At 43.1% G+C, this 23,125-nt stretch overlaps 1 protein-coding gene and 1 long non-coding RNA gene across 2 annotated transcripts; one reads left to right on the top strand and one right to left on the bottom strand.

Moving 5' to 3' along the window:
• Nucleotides 1–125: 125 nt before the first annotated feature.
• On the bottom strand, nt 126–16,501 carry PDZK1 (PDZ domain containing 1). Its single transcript, XM_023198655.1, has 8 exons — nt 16,290–16,501; nt 15,264–15,513; nt 11,256–11,392; nt 10,013–10,208; nt 7,539–7,735; nt 2,762–2,986; nt 1,833–2,123; nt 126–610 (listed from the first exon to the last, which is right to left on the bottom strand). Exons 1-8 carry the CDS (start codon nt 16,497–16,499, stop codon nt 557–559), a joined length of 1,560 nt encoding a protein of 519 aa, XP_023054423.1. The 5' UTR covers nt 16,500–16,501; the 3' UTR covers nt 126–556.
• On the top strand, nt 13,305–16,545 carry LOC111531404. Its single transcript, XR_002728278.1, has 2 exons — nt 13,305–14,585; nt 16,127–16,545. It is a non-coding gene; the product is annotated as an uncharacterized LOC111531404 (long non-coding RNA).
• Nucleotides 16,546–23,125: the final 6,580 nt, after the last annotated feature.

The following is a 23,125-nucleotide window of genomic DNA, read 5'->3' as shown; positions in this document are numbered from 1 at the left end:
AAATTCTGAATTTTATTACTAAGGTCTTATTCTGTACTTAATATGTTTTGGGTTTCTAGAAGCAAATGAAGGTTAAAGTATAAAAAGTGAATCCAAAACAAAAGCTCTATCAAGTGTACTCAAAAGGCATTTGTTAATGGTATTTATTCTAGCAACTACAACATTGTTACAAAAGCACAATTTTAATAGGCTTATCTGCTAAGATGCTTTAATAAGCAGCTATCACCTATACAGAGTTATGAATCATCTTTGGTGCTCAAGGAACCTGTAGAAGTAAGAGACATCATCATACAGAGAAATGTAGTTAAGTTGAAGCTTGGAAGAGATCACATGAAAAAAATCTAGCTCTTGCCTTATCTCTTCCTAAGTTAAGCAAAAATTAGCCGTCTGCAATAGCCGCCCGTAAGACCAATCACACATGGTGAATGGTTTCCAGTGGAGTTTTTCTTCTAAAGAGACAGTAAACTGGTCGCAACTCATTCCTTGAGAAAGGATTCCTATTAAATACCCAGAAATAGCTATCAAATAAAACAGCCAACGCTATTACTTGTTTTCATCACATCTCTGTATCTTCAGAATTGGAAGAAGAATGTGAGGCTGTACTGTGGGCCTGTGTAAAAGAAAACAAAGAATTTACAAATGGTAGAGTAATGAAAGAGGGATGATCTATTCTAGAGTTGCATGACCTAAGTCGGGGAGCAGAGTCACTCACTAGAATTTCTTACTTTCACAGCATGCAGTTGACAGCAATTGTCTAGAGCTGATAAATCAAGAAGTAAAAAGTTTATCAGTATTGTAATGGGAACCCCCAGAAGAGCCTGAATCAGATGATCTAGGTATGACTAGAAGTCAGGTGACCTGAATTCTACACTTGACCGTTTTCAACTTGCTGTTTGACACATTAACAAATTCCTTAATGTCTGTATATATTTCTTTTTTATAAGACTAGGATATTGACTTCCTAAAGAGAAATTATAGAATTTTTAAATGACAACTAAAATAGTGTTTATTAAGCATTCCAGAATACAAATCAGTGGGCATTGTGTGTGTTCATTAAACTGAGTTTATTAAAATGAGTATTCACCAATTAGCAGAATATAATGGAAAGAACAACAACATTGAGTTAAACATTTTTAGAGTCTTGGCTTTGCTATAAATTTCCTTTATGAATTTGGATAAGTCAGTTTACTTTTGGACCTCAAGTTCATCTATGAAAAATTGGGCAAAAATATGAAACTGAGACTTACCAAGGAGTTTAATCCAAATATATAGAGAATGCTTAATCTTTCCTAGTAATAAAACTGGAATACCTGTCAGTTATTTTAAACAATATTGTCTATAACCATCACCATTTACATGCTTACTATGAGCCAGCCACTATTCAAAGCACTTTAATATAGTTAATATAATCTTAGTTAACATAATCCTGATAACAATCCTACAAATTATCCCTGTTTTATGGGTGGGAAAGCTGAGGAACAGAACAAATAAATCCATTTCCTCGCAGCTGACAAATGACAGAACCAGAATTCATACATAGATCATCCAATTCAGGCTCTTCTGGGGGTTCCCATTGCAATACTGATAAACTTTTTACCTCTTGATTTATTAGCTCTAGACAATTGCTGTCAGCTGCATGCTATGAAAGTAAGAAATTTGTTGTCCTTGTACTGCCACCTGTCCTCTACAACAACTTGATTTGTGAGTTATCTTTACATTGTCATTTTCTAGTTTTAAAAAAATCTGTGGCAAACAGACATTAAATATACTCATAGGGACTATACCCATACTCCAGTAAATTGGATCACGAAAAGAAATAGGCCCCCACTCACCCATTCTTTTGCCATGTATGAGTCATGCCCTGACTCCACCACTGTTCCTTCTTTAGAATCTGGAGGGGTGTCAAGTGGATCAGCCAGGGAGGAAACAATAGGGATTTTCTTAGCTTGGAAATAATCATAGGCCTTCTTTCCACAGACTAAAAGTGTGACATTCTTCCCACTGCTCTGGATTCTATCCACCACCTTCTCATAGGGTTCATCTAGCACATTCACCCCATTCACTTCAATGATGATATCTTCATCCTCTAGCCCAGCCAAGTCAGCAGGGCCGCCCTTCTGTACCTGTGAACAGAAGTTCTGAGTTATCATCAATTTCAAACACAGAGAAGGGGATGTCAGACTAGCTCTCCTTCAGAGGACAAATGAGTTCAAGAATTTATTCTTAATCATGTTGTTATTTCTCCTTGAGGTATAGAGTTGAAAAAGGTGTTCTAATGCTTTTGTATTTATGAAGGCTGTAACTTCCATACTCACATGATTAGTGGTATTATAACTAGTGGTTCAGTGTCACATGTCTTCTGGGATGAAGGAGGATAAATAGGTCCCCCTTCTTCACTCCCAACTTGAAAGCTATAGGGAGTCTTATCAGTCCCTACAGGGTAAGGGGCATTATGCCAAATGCACAGAAGCAAACAAGTATGACTGCCAATCAGGGTTGATAGCGACTGTCAGCTAGAGTTCAGTCAGCTCACACTGTTTGCAACAGATGTTTGGGAAGCAAAAAACACGTGAACTTATGATGTACTGGTAGCTAACCTAAAGGGTATGGGACCATGACAATATTTATCTGAACCCAGGTGAGACCCCTCAGTGTGTGCCTTCAATGGAACCTCTCTACTAAGGCGTCAATGGGTGGGAAAAGCTGAGACTATCCTAATTGTGGCTGTGTTTGTTGGGCTGCTGGAACCAGATTACCATACCTCTTTGATGAATGAGCCTGGCAGACCCCGAATCGAATTTAAGTGAAAGCCATAGCCATTTTCACCTTTAGCCAGCCTGCAGAGTTTAGGCTTATGAACTACTTCCTCTGTAGTATCTGGTGGACTTGAGACTTCCAGAGAAGCGAGAGTAGGAGCTGGAGCCTCCTTGACAGAGCCATTGGGCAGTTCTTGACTTTGATAGTAGAGAAATGGAGAAAAATGAGCCTTTTGAAAAATAAAGGGAAAAAACATTAACTTAGTTGTAACCATGAGTAAGTTATACTTTGTTAAATGTGCTAATTTTTATGGTATCGTACATATTCCACTGTTCTTCTGGATATGTCTGATTGTAGGCTGTAAAATTTCTCTACTACCCCAACCAGGAAAGGTATAAAAGAAGATTGTGCTTCGTTGTGGAGTAATATGTGTATACATGTACACAAATGCACACATGAACATAAAAGCAGTACAGGATGCTGTACAAGGATCCAAAAAGATGTCTAAAAAATTGCTAATTTCTTTTGAGTTCATGATAGTGAGCAAGTCACTGAACAATCTATACATAATTCCCCTGTTGGGAAATGACACATCTGACTGAGTAGCCCGGTACCTCACGCAAAGTACATTCTTCTGGCTTTTCCTTTCAGTAAGATGGTCTTCAGAGCTCCTTAAACACATTCGAAAAATGTAAAACACAAGACACTTGTGATAGTTAATTTTAGGTGCCAACTTGACTGGATTAAGGAATACCTAGAAACCCGGTAAAGCATTATTTTGGTGTGTGTCCATGAGGGTGGTTCCAGAGGGGATTAGTGTGTGAGTCCGAGTGAACTACAGAAAAGGCAAAGGTGTCAGTCTGTCCGCTGGAGCTGGGATACACTCTTCCTCTCCTGTGCTTGGACATCAGAATTCCAGGTTCTCTGGCCTTTGGACTCTAAGATCTACAGCCACAGCCCCCAGATTCTCAGGCCAAATGCACAGAAGCAGACAAGTAGGACTGCCAACCGGAGGTGATGCCAGTAGTGTGGCTCAGATTTGGACGGAGTTGCACTCCTGGCATCCCAGGGTTTCAAGCTTGAAGACAGCCTGTTGTGGGGCTTCTCAGCCTCCATAAATTCCCCTAATTAATCTCCTCTCATACCTGTATCTTTATATCCTACTAGATCTGTCTCTCTGGAGAATGTTAATATAACACTATTTTTATCACTATCCGAAGACTCAAAGCTACTAGAAGAGAACAACCCATATATACAGTAATAATTGGTGAGAGGGTGACAGCTATTATATGGTCAAACAAAAGTTAATTCCAACCCTTTGCTGCTTGCCAACACCCTCCCCTTCCAGACCTGGGATCTGTGTGCTTATTTTACTATGTATTATTGTAACCGTTAGCTGTCACTTGTGTTATGCCAAACTCTCCAACATCTTTAAATACTCCTAGTTCATATCAACTCCCAGACCATCCATGTGAAGAAATGATGGTCTTGAATACTGAAGAGGCATAGAACAGGAAACAGGACTGATTTTTTGTAATAGAATTATGAGCCTAACTGGCTGTTTTAGTTGAGACAATTAGAGTGGACCTGGGTATGGTGTGATCCTGGATCAGCAGCAAAATGGCTGCCCACAAGTGTCCGGAACATTTGTTAGGCGATGAGTAGGAAATCAAGCAATGGAAAGTGAGCACAGTGTGGGCTCTACTTCAAATCGCACTGTTAGCAGCCTGACTAAAATTAGATTTTGAGTCCTCTGGTTATCATCTGTCTTACTAACCACAAGACCACATCTCCTTCCTTTCTCATTGAGAATACCACCAGCACAGAACCTCCTAGTTACCCAGTTCAACTAACTTCAGACCTTTTAGTCATATACTTGCAAGTTCCACGATGGAGTCTTTCCCCTCTTTAAAATATGGAAAATTATCAGGTAACTCATTACATACAAAAATAACGTGTGATGACATGACCTGAACAAGCAAATCAACTGCATCTGACAGTCGCAGCTCATCTCGAGGCAAAGTACAGTAACATCAAAACACTTAATGAGATTTTGGCCGGGCTTGGTGGCTCATGCCTGAAATCCCAGCACTTTGAGAGTACAAGGTGGGCAGATCACTTGAGGTCAGAAGTTCGAGACCAGCCTGGCCAACATGGTGAAACCTCATCTCTACTAAAAATACAAAAATTAGCCAAGTGTGGTAGCAGGCACCTGTAGTCCCAGCTACTTGATAGGCTGAGGCAGGAGAATCACTTGAATGCGGGAGGCAGAGGTTCCAGTGAACCAAGAACACACCATTGCACTCCAGCTTGGACAACAGCGGGAGACACTGTCTCAAAAAACAAACAAATACTTAATGAGATTTTATTCATGCTTCATTCAGATAATTGGGTATCTAGTATATGCCAGGGACTGCTAGAGGGTTGTGTTTTATTCACTCATGTATCTCAAAGATCCACCCTCTACCCCAACCTACAGGGCTTACTTTGGAGAGGGGGGAAAGAGAGAATGAGGGCAGGCCTCTTTTTAGATCAAAGTTCTCTATTAACCAAAACAGAAAAATTACAATTAAATTATTCTGTGATAAGATCAGGAGGGGTCAGAATCCCCTTTACAACAAACAGCTGCAGAGCTGCCTCTGATTTCTGCTTGACTTTTTTACCAACTGTGAAATGACTTATCATTCCTGGCAGCTTCAGTTGGTTCTTAAGCCAAAAGCTAGCTCACTATGGCTTCTCTGGTCCTGCTCTGCCCCACAAGACACCTTTAAAAAATTGTGTAGGCCAGGCACATTGGCTCATACCTGTAATCCCAGCACTTTGGGAGGCCGAGGCGGGTGGATCACGAGGTCAGGAGATTGAGACCATCCTGGCCAACATGGTAAAACCCCGTCTCTACTAAAATACAAAAAATTACCTGGGCGTGGTGGTGCGCACCTGTAGTTCCAGCTACTCAGGAGGCTGAGGCAGGGGAATTGCTTGAACCTGGGAGGCAGAGATTGCAGTGAGCCGAGATGGCGCCACTGCACTCCAGCCTGGTGACAGAGCAAGACTGTCTCAAAAAAAAAAAAAAAAAAAAAAAATGTGCTCCTTCTTACATGTAATAGCCTTTAAATTCTCAAAGATGCTTTCGTCTCCAAAGCCTTACTCAAGCTAAATGCTCACATGATGGCTTCCAAAACCTCTTCCCTGGTTACCCTTGTCATTGCCTTCTTAAAGTGAGGTTCTTGAAACCGGACACAATATTGATTTAACAAATAGAACATTTAGATGTGTGAGGCATTATTCTACATGCTCTAAATATTCCAATTCAACCCTCATAGCCACCCTTCACTGTAGCTACTACCCCTCTCTTAAAACTAAGGAAACTGAAGCACAGAGAGAGGGGGTAACTGTATTACCAGGAATTCAAGTATGGTCTGACCAAGTAAGTACAGTAAGATGGTCATCTCCAGAAGCCAAGTGTCAGTTAATTTTTAAATTGCCAATTTTGGATGGGGCAACTACTTGGAGCATCAAGTTTCTGATCTTTTTCTATAGTCCTCAATCAGGTCTCACCATGTGGTATTCATACAATCTACTTTTAGGTTAGCATAGTACACCTGAAATTTATTCTTATTTCTTTAGTTTTTATTCTTTCTATCCTGACTAAATATTTTGAGTATTAATTACACTCTCCAGCAAATGAATTATCTAGTACCACCTTAAGTATGTTAATATATTTTTCATATCTCCTTTCAACTTTAAACACAAACGGTTAGGAACAAGTAGCATGCGATTAGAGACTTCTATTCAAGTTGATATTCAGGTTGATATCAAGTATTTTCTAGGTATGATTGTTCAAGTAGTTAAAAAAAAGCCATTAATCCAATTCATTCTTTAATCCTGCTTACAAGATTATCTTGAAATATCTCATGAAAATGTGCTGAGGAGGAGTATGGTATAATGGATTATGGGTCCAAGAATTTGGGTTCAAATACCGGCTTCAGTCTTTACTAAGCTGCGTGACTTTAGCAAAGCACTTAGTCTCTCTAAGCTTCAGTTTCCTAATCTATGATGAAGGCCTAATATATCACCACCCATCATATTCCGCCCTCTGTACCACTTATTTTATTTTAGATTCTACTATCATTGTACATCACAGAGAACATTTATCTTGTTCATCTTTATGATCAGCACTTAGCAAGACAGATGGTACTTAGAAAGGCCCCCCAGGTATCTGTTAAACTAGACTGAACCTCAGTTCTTGTGTTAAAAGTCTTAAAATAAAATAAAACCTTAAAACATGTAGTAGTAGATGTTACAATAAAGAGCTGTTAAGAGAAAAGTTAGTTTGATTCAGCTTGGTCTTGGTTTATCTGTGTTTCTCTTTGATTTGCTAAGGGTTTGCAAATTGTTTAATAATCCTTTCTAGGCTTTTATGTGCAGTTGATAGAACTTAACTGACCTAAAGCTTAAAATCTAATTGTTCCGTATTTGGGGAACAATTTTATTTCCAGGCTTATATTCTCCATAGATTTTCTCAGATCACCAAGAGTAAGTCTGCAGTTATATTCACAAATCGTTTCAAAATCTTAAGACCAAGGACTTAAAACCCATTTATCAATCATTTGGCATTCTCTTATCACTACCAATTTGAGTTGAGCTTCAGTTCAGCCTCAGTGATGATTGTTAGGCCTCTTCCAGTTTAAGGAACAAAGTCCTAACTCAGTGCAAAGGTTGAGGGCATGAGGGAATGGGCCCAGCCTTAATGCATGAATATATGGCCTTGTATTACTTACCAGTCTGTACATGTTGTCCGTCTCTTTGTCTACCACCAACAGTGAAGTCTGATCTCCACCCTTTCTAATCATTTCCACCACACTGTCATGATCCAGGGTTTCCACAGAATCGCCGTTGACAGCAACTACCAGATCATTGTTCTTCAAGCCAGCCTTCTCTGCTGGACTTCCAGAATCTATGTCCTTGATGATTTGACCTGTCCTCCCCCAACCCCAAAAAATAAAATTATTAATAAGTCCCTTAAAAAAAAAAAAAAAAAGATTTTCTGCTGGAGCCTAAAGCCCTGATGAAATAGATGTAAAAGGCATGCTGAGTACAACTATAGTCCCTTGCACCAGCATCCCAGGAAGTTTATAAGCACACTATGTAGGCTCATTTCCTGTTCAGAACTCGCTCCAGAAATTAACCCAGCCATTAACAATGAAGGGGTCTTAATGGAAATAATCATGTTACTAAAAATTCGATTTTGGCACAATAGCATATTAAAAGACTAAGTTCCCAGGAAGTCAGTGGGCGTACTTGTAGCCATTCTTCTTGTGTAAAAGCTGTCATAAAGGACAGGGAAGAATAAAGAACAAAACCTAAAACTTTAGACCTTAAGAAACCCATGCTGGCATTTTAGTAGCAATTGGGTGTATTCAGTTGTGAATGTATTTGTATATACATGCCTCCATGTGCCTTTGGCCTTCTGGTATCTTTACCAGATGCTGTCAGAGCTCTTTTTTTTTTTTTTTTTTTTTTTTTTTTTTAAACAAGCTCCTGTTTCCCTTTTCCAGCTAGTTGCTGGGTATCTCCAACAAAATATCTCATAGATCTCTCAACTGTAATGTATTCAAACCAAAAATCAAGCTCTGCCTATTCTCCACCCCAAAGCTCCTCCTCTTGGTTACCTGTTAGTGGAGCAACATCCTCCTAGCCACCAACACTTGGCAACTGATTCTTCCCCAGCATCCAATCCCTGTATCTAAATGATTGCTAAGTCCTCTCATGCTACCCTAATATCTTACACATCCCACTTCCTCTACCCTGAATGCAGTTTGTATTAGTTCCTGCCTAGAATTCTACATAAACTATTACAGCACCTTCCTACTGCTCTCCCTTCCCCAATCCTTCTCTTTGATACAGATCGGCCTTCAGATCCATCTTGATGCACATTCTTAACCAAGTCACTCCCTGGTGCAACAGAATGAGTATGGGCTTTGGAACTAAACAACTATTTGACCTTACATAATTACTGTATCTTCTCCAAGCCCTCAATTTCGGCAGTTCTTCCTGCATAATTGTTAGGAGTAATTGAGACGTGCAAAGCCCCCAAGACATTATAGGCTGGTTTTTTCTTCTCCCTTATACTGCTCAAAAAACAACTCCCCATCATCTAATGAGCCAAGTCCAAACTCGTCAATCTTGCATAGAAGTTCCGTTATCACCTCTCTCCAGCCTACCCTTCCAACGAATTCTTGCACCACGCATCATGTGCCAATTAAACTGTGCCCATGTCTCCTGACAGTGTTCACATGACTCCCCCCTTCCTGGAATGATCTTCCTTGTCCCGGCCCTGCCTACTTTCCCAAATCTATTCATGTTACAAAGCCTGAACTCAAGGACCACCCCCACTATGAGGGCTTCTGGTACCTTTTTAGTGAGAAAAGTTTACTCTAACCTTGAATTATCACAGCGCTTAATCTGCCCTGTATGAAGGTACTTAACCTCTATCTCCCTTCGTTGTGGACCTAAGTCCCTTATCTCTTTATCTACTAAATGGTAGACTCCTTGACTAAAGAATTCCTGTCTGATTCATGTGATTTTCTTTCTCCAAGGCACTGAGGATGTTTTTACAAAACACAAACCAAATTAATATTTGCTAAATTAATGTAAACATAAAGTGAAAAGAAAATAACAACTTACAGGTGAATAACAAGTTTATATGGCCTGAACTCATGTTCTTTTATGTGTTTACCTTCCCTGAAAGAACCTAGTGTTCTTCCTGTTGAGTTGCAAAGAAGGAGGACTCCTGGTTCTGAGTCCCAGATCCTCACCCACACCTCGGCCTCAGGTCCAGCGGTATGCTATACTGGCTCACAAAAGCCAGTTCTGTGCAACACTTCGTTGTGTTCAGTGACATCGTGTTAGTAAGTTGAAATTGGACATGGGAGGAGTATTTACATCACAAAAACCAACAAATGCTACCAATTTGTATTCCACCACCACCCCTGCCCCCACGCCAGAGAGCCAGCTTACCAGGATACCATTGCCCAGATCCCAAATTCTGCCTTATCATAATGCTATGGAAACTTTTGATGCCCAACATCAGAGCCTCATGTGACATAGACTCTGACCCAGCTGTGCCTTCTAGTTTCTTGCTGTGCCCCTCATGCATCTGGTTGGAAGTTGGGATCCTAATGGAACTCTAGAGTCAGACTGGGATGAGGAATTTGTTGGTTACACTGCCAAGTTTCCTGCTATTGTACCTTACCTTTCTGTTCTGAGCCTGCCCTCAGATAGAAACCATAACCATTGCTTCCTTTCTTCATCTCCACAATTCGGGGCTGGTGGGGTAACAGTTTCAAACTGGCCGTTTCTCTTTTGAATTGTAACTTCTGCTCAAGGTGACACTTGTCAGTTTCTTTGTCCACCAGCAGGAACATGACACGGCTTCCTGACTTCTTCACCTGTAACAACACACACAGATGAGGAACAACATCAACCCGCAAGAACAATGCTGGAGGATAAGAAAGTTTCTGTATAAAGGCACACAGTCTCTACGTTCAACAAAAGATAGGGGATGGAAGGCCTGAGTTTAAGCTGTTACACTTTGTCCTACCAGCTAACTGATATGTATCTATCTCCACTTCTAGAGTTGTTTTCCCTTATTTAAGTATGACCCACCCACATAGGTACTAACTGAGCCCAAGTAGGAGCTGGAATTCAGAAAACCCATAAAGGTACCTAGATAAAAGCTAGAACAGGAATTTGGAAAAGAAAAGAAAGAGTCCACGTCGAAAAATCATTCTACAAAGAGAAGAGAAGGTTGGTCAGTTTTTAAGGTTCCATATGACCTCAAAGGAAAATCTTAGTTATATCCCACTTCCTATTAAAGCATTTTAGTATTATCAGCTCAACAGTGAATTTATTGTAAATTCAGAGGGCACAGTGACACATGCCCATAATCCCAGCACTTTGGGAGGCCAAGGCGGGCAGATCACTTGAGCTCAGGAGTTCAAGACCAGCCTAGCCAACATAGTGAGACCCTGTCTCTAAAAAAAAAAAAAAATACAAAAATTAGCCAGGCGTGGTGGTGCACACCTGTAGTCCCAGCTACTCAGGAAGCTGAGGTGGAAGAATCTGAGCCCAGGAGGCCGAGACTACAATGAGCTGAGATGGTGTCACTACACTCCAGCCTAGGTAACAGAGTGAGACCCTGTCTCAATCAGACAGTTCAGAGGGGGCTCCCAATCCGATACAAACAAGATCCAAAAGATAAAGTCAATAGTTTTGTAGACCTTATGTGAAATTAGGGAAAGCTTTATTCCAAAACCTGTATTAACACTGCTTATACCACTAGTGAGAGTCTGTTCACCCTTAATATGAAGGGGCAACTCAGCTGGATATTTTTTCCATCATAAACTCATGCTGTCCCCTACCACCCCTGTCTTCCTGTCACCTCCAATGAGAATAGAGTGGAAGACAGGGTAAGAAAAGTACCCTTTGGGGCATACCTTTTCAACCACTTCCTCGTGGCTGGCATCCTCTACGTTCTCTCCATTCACTTCAATCAAGTGATCATCAGCCAGAACTCCAGCTTTCATAGCCACACCTTGAGGTGTAATATCAGTCATGTACACCCCCTTTTTACCTGGAAGAGAGTAGGGGTGAACTCCATGTGGAGATAAAAGTGACTCCCTCTTGGATGGTAATCTGCAATGCTGAATTCGGATTAGCCCCAGTCCTGTGAATGCCTCCTGATTCCTACTTCATTTACTGTCCCTAGAGTAAGAACATGTCAACCTTAATGTTACCACACAAATTACAGGCCATGATGCATATAGCATTCTTGGCTATTGCAGAGGGCTGCCTTCGAATGCCTTGCTGGAGCACATATACCCTTTCCCTATGGCATATAAGCCTTGGGTCTGGGGAGTAACACTGCAGAGATCTACATGTTTTGTGGCTGTCCAAGACCATCCTTCTATTCATAAGTTCCCCTGATAAATTCCAATATACCTACAAACTGGATTTGCCTGCCTTGTTCTTTGGTTTCTGAGCTCTTTCGGCATTCGAGGACCGCTTTGTATACACCACCCTTTCATAGAACACTCCATTGCAAAAAAAAAAAAAACAACAACAACAACAACAACAGAAATCCAATGGTAAAGACTTTTCTCCCAATAATGTGAAACTAGAACTTCCAATTTTAGAGCTAACTCAAACAGCCTTTGGCTTCTGATCTAAAATCACAGAACTGGCACAGAACTTGACACAGCCTTTACTCAGTGGATATTTGTTGATTTGAATAGAATTTCTGAGGTCAGCTAAATGCAAAGATGGAATCTTGGGTGGCCTTGGCCCCTTGTACCAGAAAGCGCTAAACCATACCCACACTGCATTATTGTGTCTATATGTCCTTTCTTTGCATTTGTAGAATCAGAAAGCATCTTTCCCATTCCCTCCTTTTTAGTTTGTACTATTATATTAGCCATCGTATTCTGATGGAGTCATCTCACCAATGTAGGCTAACAAGGACAGGCACAGGAGGGAGGGAAGAACATGAATGCATTTAGGTGGTGAGATTTGGGTGCTACTTACAGAAATGCTGTCAATTCTTCAAAGATATTAATAGAGCAGTTCCCCCTTAACCATGGGGGATTCATTCCAAGACCCCCAGTGGAAGACTGAAACTTTAGATAGTATTCCGAACCCTGTATATTTTTTTTTCCTGTGCTTACGTACCTATGATAGAGTTTAACTTATAAATTAGGCACAGGAAGAGATTAGCAATAATTGAGCTAATCTTAGCAACCTCAGCATACAATATTTTTTCTTTCCTTATTAAATCGAGAACTTTTCACTTAATAGAAGAAGCACTTTACAGCCTTTTTATTATTATTATTATTATTATTTTAACAGATGGGGTCTCGCTCTGTCACCTAGTCTGGAGTCCAGGGGTACAATCTTGGCTCACTGCAACCTCTGCTTCCCCAGTTCAAGCGATTCTCCTGCCTCGGTCTCTCAAGTAGCTGGGACTACAGGTGTCTGCCACTGCACCTGGCTAATTTTTGTATTTTTAGTAGAGATGGGGTTTTGCTATGTTGGCCAGGCTGGTCTGGAACTCCTGACTCCTGACCTCAGGTGATCCGTCCGCCTCGGACTCTCAAAGTGCTAGTATTACAGGCATGAGCCACTACGCCTGGCCACATTACAGCTTCTCTTTGTCATATCTGAACTGCCAGCATCACAACTGTTGCATTTTGGGCTTTTTTTTTTTTTTTTTTTGAGACAAGAGTCCCGCTTTGTCACCCAGGCTGGAGTGCAGTGGCGCAATCTTGGCTCACTGCAGGCTCCGCCTCCCGTGTTCATGCCATTCTCCTGCCTCAGCCTCCAAGTAACCGGGACTACAGGCGTCCACCACCGCGCCCAGCTAATGTTTTGTGTTTTTAGTACAGACAGGGTTTCACTGTGTTAGCCAGGATGGTCTCCATCTCCTGATCTCGTGATCCGCCCGCCTCGGCCTCCCAAAGTGCTGGGATTACAGGCGTGAGCCACCACGCCCGGCCTGGGCTATTATTTTTTATTGATACATAACATTTGTACATATTTGTAGGGGGTGTGTCATATTTTGATACCAAGAGCATATAATGAACAAATCATGGTATAATATTTAGGACATCCATCCTTGAACATTTATCATTTCTTTGTGTTGAGAATATTTCAAATCTTCTTACAACTATTTTGAAATGTGCAATACATTGTTGTTAACTATAGTCACCCCACTTTGCTATCAAACATTAGAACTTATTCTCTCTTTGTGTTTGTACCCATTAACCTAGCTTTCTTCATCCCTGCCCTACCCCACATACACTCTTCCCAGCCTCTGGTATCTCTCATTCTACTCTCTACCTCCATGAGATTCACTTTTTTAGCTCCCACATATGAGAACATGTGATATTTTTCTTTTTGTGCTGGGCCATTATTAAGCAAAATAAGGATTATTTGAACACAGTACTTTAATACCGCAACAGTTGACCTGATAACTGAGTAGTAAGTAGTAAGACTAACAGGCAAGTAAGCACATACCACACGGAGATGCTAGACAAACAGAGGATTCATGTCCAAGACGGGGCAGGACAGCACAAGATTTCATTACCCTACTCATAATGGTTCACAATGCAAACATTATGTATGGAATTCTCCATTTAATATTTTCAGACCACAGTTGCCTGCAGGTAAGGTAACTGAAACTATGGAAAGCAAAACAGGATAAGGGGGGACTCCTGTATTTCAACCTAGGCAAGGGATCGCTTGCTAATGACTACATAAATCACTTGTAAGGAATGACAGTAACTTAAATTCTGCTTCCTTAAACATTCAGCATTTCTCCTGCCACCTTGTTATATATTTGTCATGAAGAAACTATTTTCCTCATAAAGCTAACCTAAACTGTTCACCATGTGTGTTAGCACACGAGCCAGATGAGTAGAATCTGAATTATGATTTTCTCTTTTTTTACCACCTTACTGGTAATAGGCTTCGAAGACATGCCAAGCTTCCTTTGACTACCCACACTACTGTGTTTAGTAGCTGACCAACCTGAGAAATGCCCCTTATCGCGAGTTTCCATCTCTTGGTACAGGTTAAATAAGCCTTATAAACTATTGTGAATTTACCACTGGTCTGCTGCTGTACCACTTGCCAAATCATGACCTACCACCAGTGCTTCTCCAGCCCCAGAAAGAATGTGGGCAGAGGCAACGTTCAAGAAGGAACCGACCAGCTAACACAGCCCCTCTGGTTCCAACCAATACCCCAGAGCCATGGTCAACTGAACAAAGGTTAGTCTGCACCTCTGAAATTCTAGAAACAGAACTTCTAGTGCTTCCTGATGGTCAGGGTTTCTCAAATCACTCTGTACCTCTTAGCCAGAGCTCAAAGATGCACCTCAGAACAGGTGGGGCTGAGCCACAGCTGAGGATACTATCAAAATGTTACAGGAGGGTGGAGATTTTTGCAGTATTCTCAGCAAAGGTAACAGTGCCTGGCACATCAGTAGGTGCTCAAGAATTTGTTGAATAAATGAATGACTATCTGGGCACCCAGATTTAAAAAAGACACCAATCTTACTCAAAAGTAGCTATTACGAAGAATCTCATTTTTCTTGCCTCTTATTCCTCATTCTCCCCTTCATTTTCACCCTAAGAGGGCTAGAAGCATCAACCCTCTGACCCCCTGACCTCAAAGAGTCCTCAAGTGTCAGCCTGACAAACACTCAGGGACAGGAGTGCCCAGTGCCCCCCCACCCCCACTGCTGTCCAGTGTCCCTCCCCGATTGCACAACTGTGCAAGGCAAGGGAAAGGGCAGGGAGGGAGGGAAGGAGGAAAGCTGTTGCAAGCTATCTAAAGCAACTGAAAAGTCAAAGAAGAAAAGTCATTAACCAATAACATCTTCGTTCTGGAAGCCTGTTGTCTGTGCCCTGCCCCTGCCTCCCCCCACTCCCCCCAAAAATTCTCACCTTGGACAGTTTTCAGAGAGAAGCCATAGCTGCCTCCCTGCTTCACGAGGTAGCAGAGCCGGGGCTGGGTCCAAGTTTGCACGCCTCCATTCATCACAGGGGAAAGTGTATTATCACTCAAACCTTGCTCCTTCTGACTTTGACCCAACTCTTTCAAGTCCACCTGTGTTTTCATTGCTTTCTCATAGGAATCCCCATCCAGAACTAGTAAAGTCACTGAATTCCCACTCTTTCTGACCAGATCCACAACCTAGGAGGGAAGAAGAAAAAAATAACTTTAATAACCCTCTATCAACTGCCAGAGGGAAATGCTGACCATCTGGCTCAATATCTGGCCCTGGAGATCCTGCTAGTTGACCCCTGACACCCAAGTAGAAGCAGGTAGTTCCTCAGCCACCTCCATCCCTGTCCTCCCGAGATCCAGGTGCAGATTATAATGGCTGAGTTTCTGGCACTGCTGGAATACAGAATGTGGTCCAACCCCAGCCCAGAGGGTTCTTACAAGGACTGCTCCTTTCTAGAGAGGGGCGCTGCCCTAGATTGCAACCGTTCCTCCTGAGTACATGGCGACAGCACAGTGTAAGGAAAAGAGCATGCTTTTGGAGTCAGGCAGAATAGGGTAAGGCCAGACTCTCCCATGTATCCTCAGCATGAACATGTTAACAAGCTAAGTTGTCTGTACTTAGCTTCCTAATCTGTGAGATTGTAACATATACCTCACAAGGTCATGAGGAGGACTTAACAAGATAATGAATATAAAATTGCCTAGCACCATTTTTGGTATGTAGTGAACATGCAATTCATGTTAGACCTGATGCTATTCAAATCCAAGAGTAATGTGTACAGTTCTTGGTTCCTCATAGGAGACTTGATTGGCCAACATAAGGTACAGCAATAAAGGTGTCCTGCCTTGCCAGTGGCAGCCAGAAAAGAACCAAACTCTACTGACCCCCAAAATTACAATCAGCAGAGAAGATGTTGGGGCTGAAGAGATCCTGGAAGAGGAGCCCCAAATGTCTCATTCACCTGCGTATGTTCTTCTTTGTCCACAAAGACACCATTGATCCTAAGAACTCGGTCTCCATCCTGAAGGCCAGCCTTCTCTGCTGGGCTACCCTTCTCAACCACCCGGACCAGGTGGCCCTCAGTGTCCTTCTCAATTCGCAGGAAGAAGCCATAGTTTTGCCCTTCTTGCTTAGACAGTTTACATTCTCGGGGGTTGAAGGTGGAGGTCATTTCTGTGGTGGGAAAAAAAAATTAATAAATCCATGGAAAAGAGAAACTAATTGGAGTGAGAACCCCATCCTCCATCTCCTATAATTCTATTTTCCAATCACCAAATCTAGACTGCTTGGGTACACGCTGGGGGCACAGGAGGACACCTTCCAGAACTTGCTAATGATTTCCAAATCTGTTTCCCCAAGGACAACCTTTTTACTAGAGTTTCAGACCCACATATTTTACTGGGTATTGGACACAGATGCTGCCATTTCAGTATCTCCAACCAAACTCCTGTTTGTCCTCTGACCTAAAGAAATTAAGTCCAAATATATGAACCCAAAACTTTATGACAAGCCCACTCTTATTCAAACATTTGAAGAGCTTTTCAAGTTCAAGGAATCAGGGCTAAATCTGTAGACAAGACGGACCCATACCTTGCCTCTTCTATTGGGGAACATAGTTACATTCCCATAACCACACGTGGTGAGTGTCATGCTGGGGAAGAATGCAGTGATAAGGGGGAAAATAACAAAGGGTCTTGGGAATAGGGAGTGGGATGGGAAGAATTAAGAAACCTTCCTGAAGGAATGACACTTCCAAGAACCGAAGGATTAGTAGAAGCTTGGTGAGGTAGGACAGGACAAGGAAGAGCTTAAACCATTAAAAAAGGCAGGCACAGTAGCTCACTCCTATAATCCCAGCACTTTGGGAGGCCAAGGCAGGCAGATCACAAGGTCAGGAGTTTGAGACCAGCCTGGTCAATATGGTGAAAGCCCATCTCTACTAAAAATACAAAAATTAGCTGGGCATGGTGGCAGGCACCTGTAGTCCCAGCTACTCGGGAGGCTGACGCAGGAGAATCACTTTAACCCGGGAGGTGGAAATTGCAGTGAGCCAAGATCATGCGGCTGCACTCCAGCCTGGGCAACAGAAAGAGACTCTGACACAAAAAAAAAAAAAAAAAAAAAAAAAAAAAAAGCAGAGACACCAGGCCTTAAAGGTTGTCCAATATGTTGGAGATGCACTAGAAAAGACTGTTCCAGCCCCGAAGTCTCTAGCCAGAGCAGAGCAGAGATGCTTCATAGAAAAGGGATTCCTGTGGCTAGGTCGGGGCTCTCCCACCCAAACGCTTTGTCACCCAGGCTGGAGTGCAGTGGTGCAATCGCCACTCACTGCAGACTTGAACTCCTGGGCTTAGGTGATCCTCCCACCTCAGCCTCCTGAATAGCTGGAGCTACAGGCGCACGCCACTATGCCCTGCTAACTAATTTTTTTTAGAGACAGTGTCTCCCTTTTTTGCCCAGGCTGGTCTCAAACTCCTGGGCTCAAGTGATCGTCATGCTTCAGGCTCCCAAAGTGCTGGAATTACAGACATAAGCCACGATGCCTGGTCTGAAGCAGCTTCTATTTCCATTTATCCTGCCCCTCCTGTTGCCTCATTGCAGGGCCAAGGTCCTGAGCCATAGGAGGAAGACAGGACAAGTGTAAAACCACAGCTGGGGTTCCAACACCCAGTTATTATTAAGGGAAAGACTTCTGCCAGTGCCACTGACACCTGCTGGCTGAAAGCTTTTTCTTTTATAGGAGAATAAGAACAGGGGCCAGAACAGCAACAGGCTGATACAGAAGGCAGAAGGCTCACGAGAGAGCCCTGGAGTCTGCTCTTCACACGACCTGCAGGGCAAGCCCTCAAGTTCCTCTCATCACAGTTCCCTACCTACAAATCAGAATAAACCACCTATCCCTTCCCTCCTGGAGGGACAAGAACAGATGACCATACAGGATATGGGGGAGGGTGGAGAATAGGCCACAAAGTACTCCATGCACCCTAGAAGCCATGCCGTGGTGATTCAAGATAGCCATCCCTGACCATGCCCATGGAGCCGTACAGTACAAATCAGACAGAAAGCCCTCAACTGCCCGATACCAGGCCTCTCACGCGGTCTCCGCAAAGTCGGAAGCCCATGCTGCCAGTGGCACAAGTGACGAAGCAGCCATGAAAGAAACAAACAAACAGACTCCCCATCGAGCATCAAGGCAAGAAAACAGCAAAGCCACACTCACCAGTGGTCAACACCAGCACCTTGGGAGAGCTAGGCAGCTCTGCCTTATCAAAAGCCATGACCAGCTGCCAGGAAAACACCACTCTGGGAAGAAAGGAGAAAATATAGCATCACCAGAGTTGAGTCACATCCAGGCACCTGTTTGTGGCCCATTCCAGCTCCCTCACCTTTCACTCCTCTTTCTGCTGATCCCAACCTGCAAGCATCAGTTCAGTTTCAACTTGAGTTCACATCTACGTCCAAGCTCACCTGTAGATCCCTACACCTTTCCATTTCATAGGGCCAAAAGACCTCAAAAGAAAAAGAGTCAGAAAAAAAAAAGACGAGGTCTCAATGTCCTTTACGGGGGGGACCAGACAATAACTACATAAATGAATAAGATCATTTCAGATAATGATACTTGCTGTGAAGAAAATAGAATGTCAAGCAAAACATGCGAAGCCCTCTTAAACTTGGGGGTAATTATTGGAGAACCTCATTCAAATGCTACACAATTTAAAATATGTCCTTACAATCAGAATAAGGCCAACAGATACTATGTTTTCATCAAGAGATGAGGCTGTTTGTGATCAGCATGTGAATGCTTATTTCTAAGGCACTCACACCCAAGATTCAGCAGTCTCACACCCTGCAGCGCCAACCACAAACTCTTCATCTCTTTGTAGGCCAAGGATAGAAAGTGAAACCTCCTCACTAAGAGAACCAGCCATGTGTTTGGAGAGAGGGGAAGAGACAAAGGTTTTCCTGTGTCTCACTGGAGACCTGTGAGCCTGACACACAAGGAAACACAAATCACTGTTTCTTGGCAGAATCTCAAGTTGACATTTTTGTTTGGAGTTTTCAAACAGCCAGATGGTGATCGCTCAGATCTGCACCTGTGGCTTTGAAGCCCTAAGCATTCAGGGTCAGTTCCTTTTTTGGCTGTTTGAAGCTAGAAAATTAAAGCCACTTTATACCAATAGTGAAATGCTACCATACTGGTGGGGAAACAGCTACTGCTGCAAGCCCCCAACTGCCTCCTGCCACTATGTACTCCCCACCACACAGCCATTAATGGATTAATGCTGTGTCCATCGATCTGCATGTACCCAGGCCAGACTGATTAAATATTTACACCTCCAGCTACACCACTGGGGAAAGTGGACCTAAACCTCAAAAGCCTGGTCTTACATGGGACCCTAAAACTATTTGTTTCCTTTGCCATCTTGCAGAAAGATGATTCATCTAGGAGCCAAGAGAGCTGGGCTCTGGTCCACCTCCAGGCCTGGTTCTGTCTAGTCCACATCCTGGTGTTACTGTGGCCCCTAATTCAGAGCTGGGGTATGTCTCTTTCACAAGACTCTGTCATTGCTCCATGATAAGGATGTCTGAGACTCTCGAACACAGGGCCTAATTAGGAAGGATCTTTGTATTTAAGGATACTGTTTCCTACTTCTTCAACTCCACCTCATCTTCTGCCTCCTGAGAAAATCTGGAGATCAGACCCCTCTGGTGGATTGACACAGAAGTAGTGAAGGCCTATGGATTTCTAGACTATCATTAGCAGCAATCATCTGAAGCTGGAGTCCATTAAATCCAGCAGGCTTTGTTCCCCAGTTCAAACAGCCAAAATACATGGTGGTACACACCTTTAGTCCCAGCTACTCGGGAGGCTTAGGTGGGAGGATGGCTTGAACCTGGAGGCAGAGGTTACTGTGAGCTGAGATCACACCACTGCACTCCACTCCAGCCTGGGCAACAGAATGAGACCCTGTCTCAACAACAACAACAAAAAACTGGAGATGAAAGAAAGCCATAACCATTCCTGAGCTCTGGGGGGAAAATCAATAGTTGACAACAAAGTTGTTTATCTGTGGGAACGAGAACGAAGTGTTGGCTGGCAGACAGGAACCGCTCAGGGGTGAGAGCCAGTGAGATTTTTTTTCCCACCAATTTTATTGATGAAAAAGCTAATTATACCATTCACTTTGCTTTTTTCCAAAATGATTAGATTAATGCTGCCAGGGAAGAGAATAATGTGGCCACAGTCAAGAAGAAACATTAGATAGCTTTTAGAAGTTAGGAAGGTTTGGTAATGACCATGAAAAGGAGGGTGGTGTGACCTCCAAATGTGGCAGAGTAGAAAGAACTAAAGCCACTGGTCTATTTTCCATAGGAAAGAAATAGCTGGTGGGACCTAGGTGACTTCTTCCAAGCCCAAGACAGGCCAAGGACTCTCATCAACAGAATTGATATATGAGATCCTTAGCACCACCCTCACCAACTCCTCTGCACAGAAAGCTGGAAATCTGAGCTGGGAACTGTCCCTGAGTGCTCTTCATGTAACTCCTATAAGCTTCCAGGTGTTATTTTGAAAAGGAATTCCGGGCCGGGTGTGGTGGCTCACGCCTGCAATCCCAGCACTTAGGGAGGCCAAGGTGGGTGGATCACCTGAGGTCAGCAGTTAGAGATCAGCCTGGCAAACATGGTGAAACCCCGTCTCTACTAAAAATACAAAAATTAGCCGGGCATGGTGGTGCACACCTGTATCCAACTACTTGGGAGGCTGGGGCAAGGGAATCACTTGAACCTGGGAGCCAGAGGTTGCAGTGAGCCAAAATCGTGCCAGTGCACTCCAGCCTGGGCAACAGTGAGACTCCATCTCAAAAAAAAAAAAAAAAAAAAAAGGAAGGAAGAAAGAAAGAAAAGGAATTCTGGGCTGGGCACAGTGGCTCATGCCTGTAATTCTGGCACTTTGGGAGGCCAAGGCAAGCGGATCATGAGGTCAGGAGATTGAAACCATCCTGGCCAACATGGTGAAACCCTGTCTCTATTCAAATTAAAAAAAAAAAAAAAAATTAGCTGGATGTGGTGGCGCATGAAGCAGGAGAATTGCTTGAACCCAGGAGGCAGAGCTTGCAGTGAGCTGAGATCACGCCACTGCACTCCAGCCTGGTGATAGAGTGAGACTCCATCTCAAGAAAAAAGAAAAAGAAAAGAAAAGCAATTCTGGAGCTGCTAGAGACCAGACAAAACATGGGCCATGGGGTAAGTAAATTCTTCTTCTGAAGAAGGAAAATAAATGGCAACTCCTTGAGGAGTGAAGTCAGCAGAATAACAAGATCTTCCTTCATTTCAGTCCTAGTTGTCCACCCATGCCCAAAGGCTTCAGCTGTCTAATCTGAGTGAGCAGAAAAATTTAGCTTAAATTGTGTAACTCTGCAGACCGTGTCAGGTGATGCTAGCAATAATAAATCATGTCATTTGAAAACTCTCTATGGCACATTATCTCATTGAATGCTCGCAATCACCTTACAAGTTTGATTCTCAATCCTAGCTGCCCCTCAGAATCACCTGTAGAGATTTAGAAAAATCAATGCTTAGGCCCCACCTCAGGTCTAATGCAGACCAAAAGACCTAAACCAGAGCAAAGGAACTAGAGCTTAAAAATCACCCTAGGCTGCCTCTGACTCCTCCTGTCTCCCCTCAGCCTCAGGACAACTCCCTCCCGCATGGGTCACAGAGGAATGTCGAGATTGAGTGAACTAACCACAGCCACCCTGGGCTCACCTTTATCCAACCTGAGAGGCCAAGGTGGCAGCCTGATTAGGAGAAGCTCTTGGTCACACCGTGCAGTCCTTGGGATCCTGTGTGCCCACAATCAGTGCCCCAGCCAGCAGGATAGGAGCGTGTCGCAACCTGCAATCTGTTCCTCGTGCCTCCCTCCCCAAGTTCTAGTTCTGAGTTGGGTGAGCATAGAACCAAGCAGATAAAACAACCTTTCAGAGTTCGCATGGGCTCTTTATGCTATGAATTAAGTCTAGGGGATTTCTCCCCACCTCCCAAACCTAAACACCTTAAAAGCTGAGGCCGTTCCTCATCCTCCTCCAACCCTATGGGCAGAATCTACCCAGGACTGAGGCCCTACCCGTCATCCTGTGAACCCTGGAGAAAAAGTGATGGTTGCCAGATTTACTCCACAGTTCTTTGCTCCCTACCAATCTCTTCCCTTTCGCAAACAATTAGCTTCTTCAGTTAGCATGCTGGGGCAGGTGAAATCTGTTTGGGATCATGAACATAGTTCCTTCTATTTTCCACTTCGGCATCAAGAAGATATACTACCCAAACCTGATTTCATTTGTTCATGCCACAGGCATCTGCCCCTCACTTATATGCAAAACTTATATGTCAAAACCACTTATATGTCAAGTGGTTGATAGGATAAAGTTATACACCACCCCTATTCTCAAGAGACTTTATAGTTGAACAGAGTTAAGAAAAAGTTTTAGAACAAAAATAACCGGCCAGGTGCGGTGGCTCACACCTGTAATCCCAGCACTTTGAGAGGCCAAGGAGGGCAGATCATGAGGTCAAGAGATCTAGACCATCCTGGCCAACATGGTGAAACCCCATCTCTACTAAAAATACAAAAATTAGCCAGGTGTGGTGGCACATGCCTGTAGTCACAGCTATTCGGGAGGTTGAAGCAGGAGAATCGCTTGAACCAGAGAGTCGGAGGTTGCAATGAGCCAAGATCGTGCCACTGTACTCCAGCCTGGTGATAGAGCAAGACTCCGTCTCAAAAAAAGAAAGAAAGAA

Source organism: Piliocolobus tephrosceles, chromosome 1, assembly GCF_002776525.5.
Source record: "Piliocolobus tephrosceles isolate RC106 chromosome 1, ASM277652v3, whole genome shotgun sequence".
Lineage (NCBI taxonomy): Eukaryota > Metazoa > Chordata > Mammalia > Primates > Cercopithecidae > Piliocolobus > Piliocolobus tephrosceles.
The sequence above is the reverse complement of the archived record's forward strand: the minus strand, read 5'-3'. Positions and strand labels throughout refer to the sequence as shown.

Coding starts and splice junctions, on each gene's coding strand:
- PDZK1 (XM_023198655.1), bottom strand. CDS start 16,499: ATGACCTCCACCTTCAACCCCCGAGAATGTAAACTGTCTAAGCAAGAA. Junction 7,736..10,012: donor GGCAGGCTCAGAACAGAAAG/GTAAGGTACAAT, acceptor GGGGGAGGACAG/GTCAAATCATCAAGGACATA. Junction 2,124..2,761: donor CAGGCTCATTCATCAAAGAG/GTATGGTAATCT, acceptor TTCTGTTCACAG/GTACAGAAGGGCGGCCCTGC.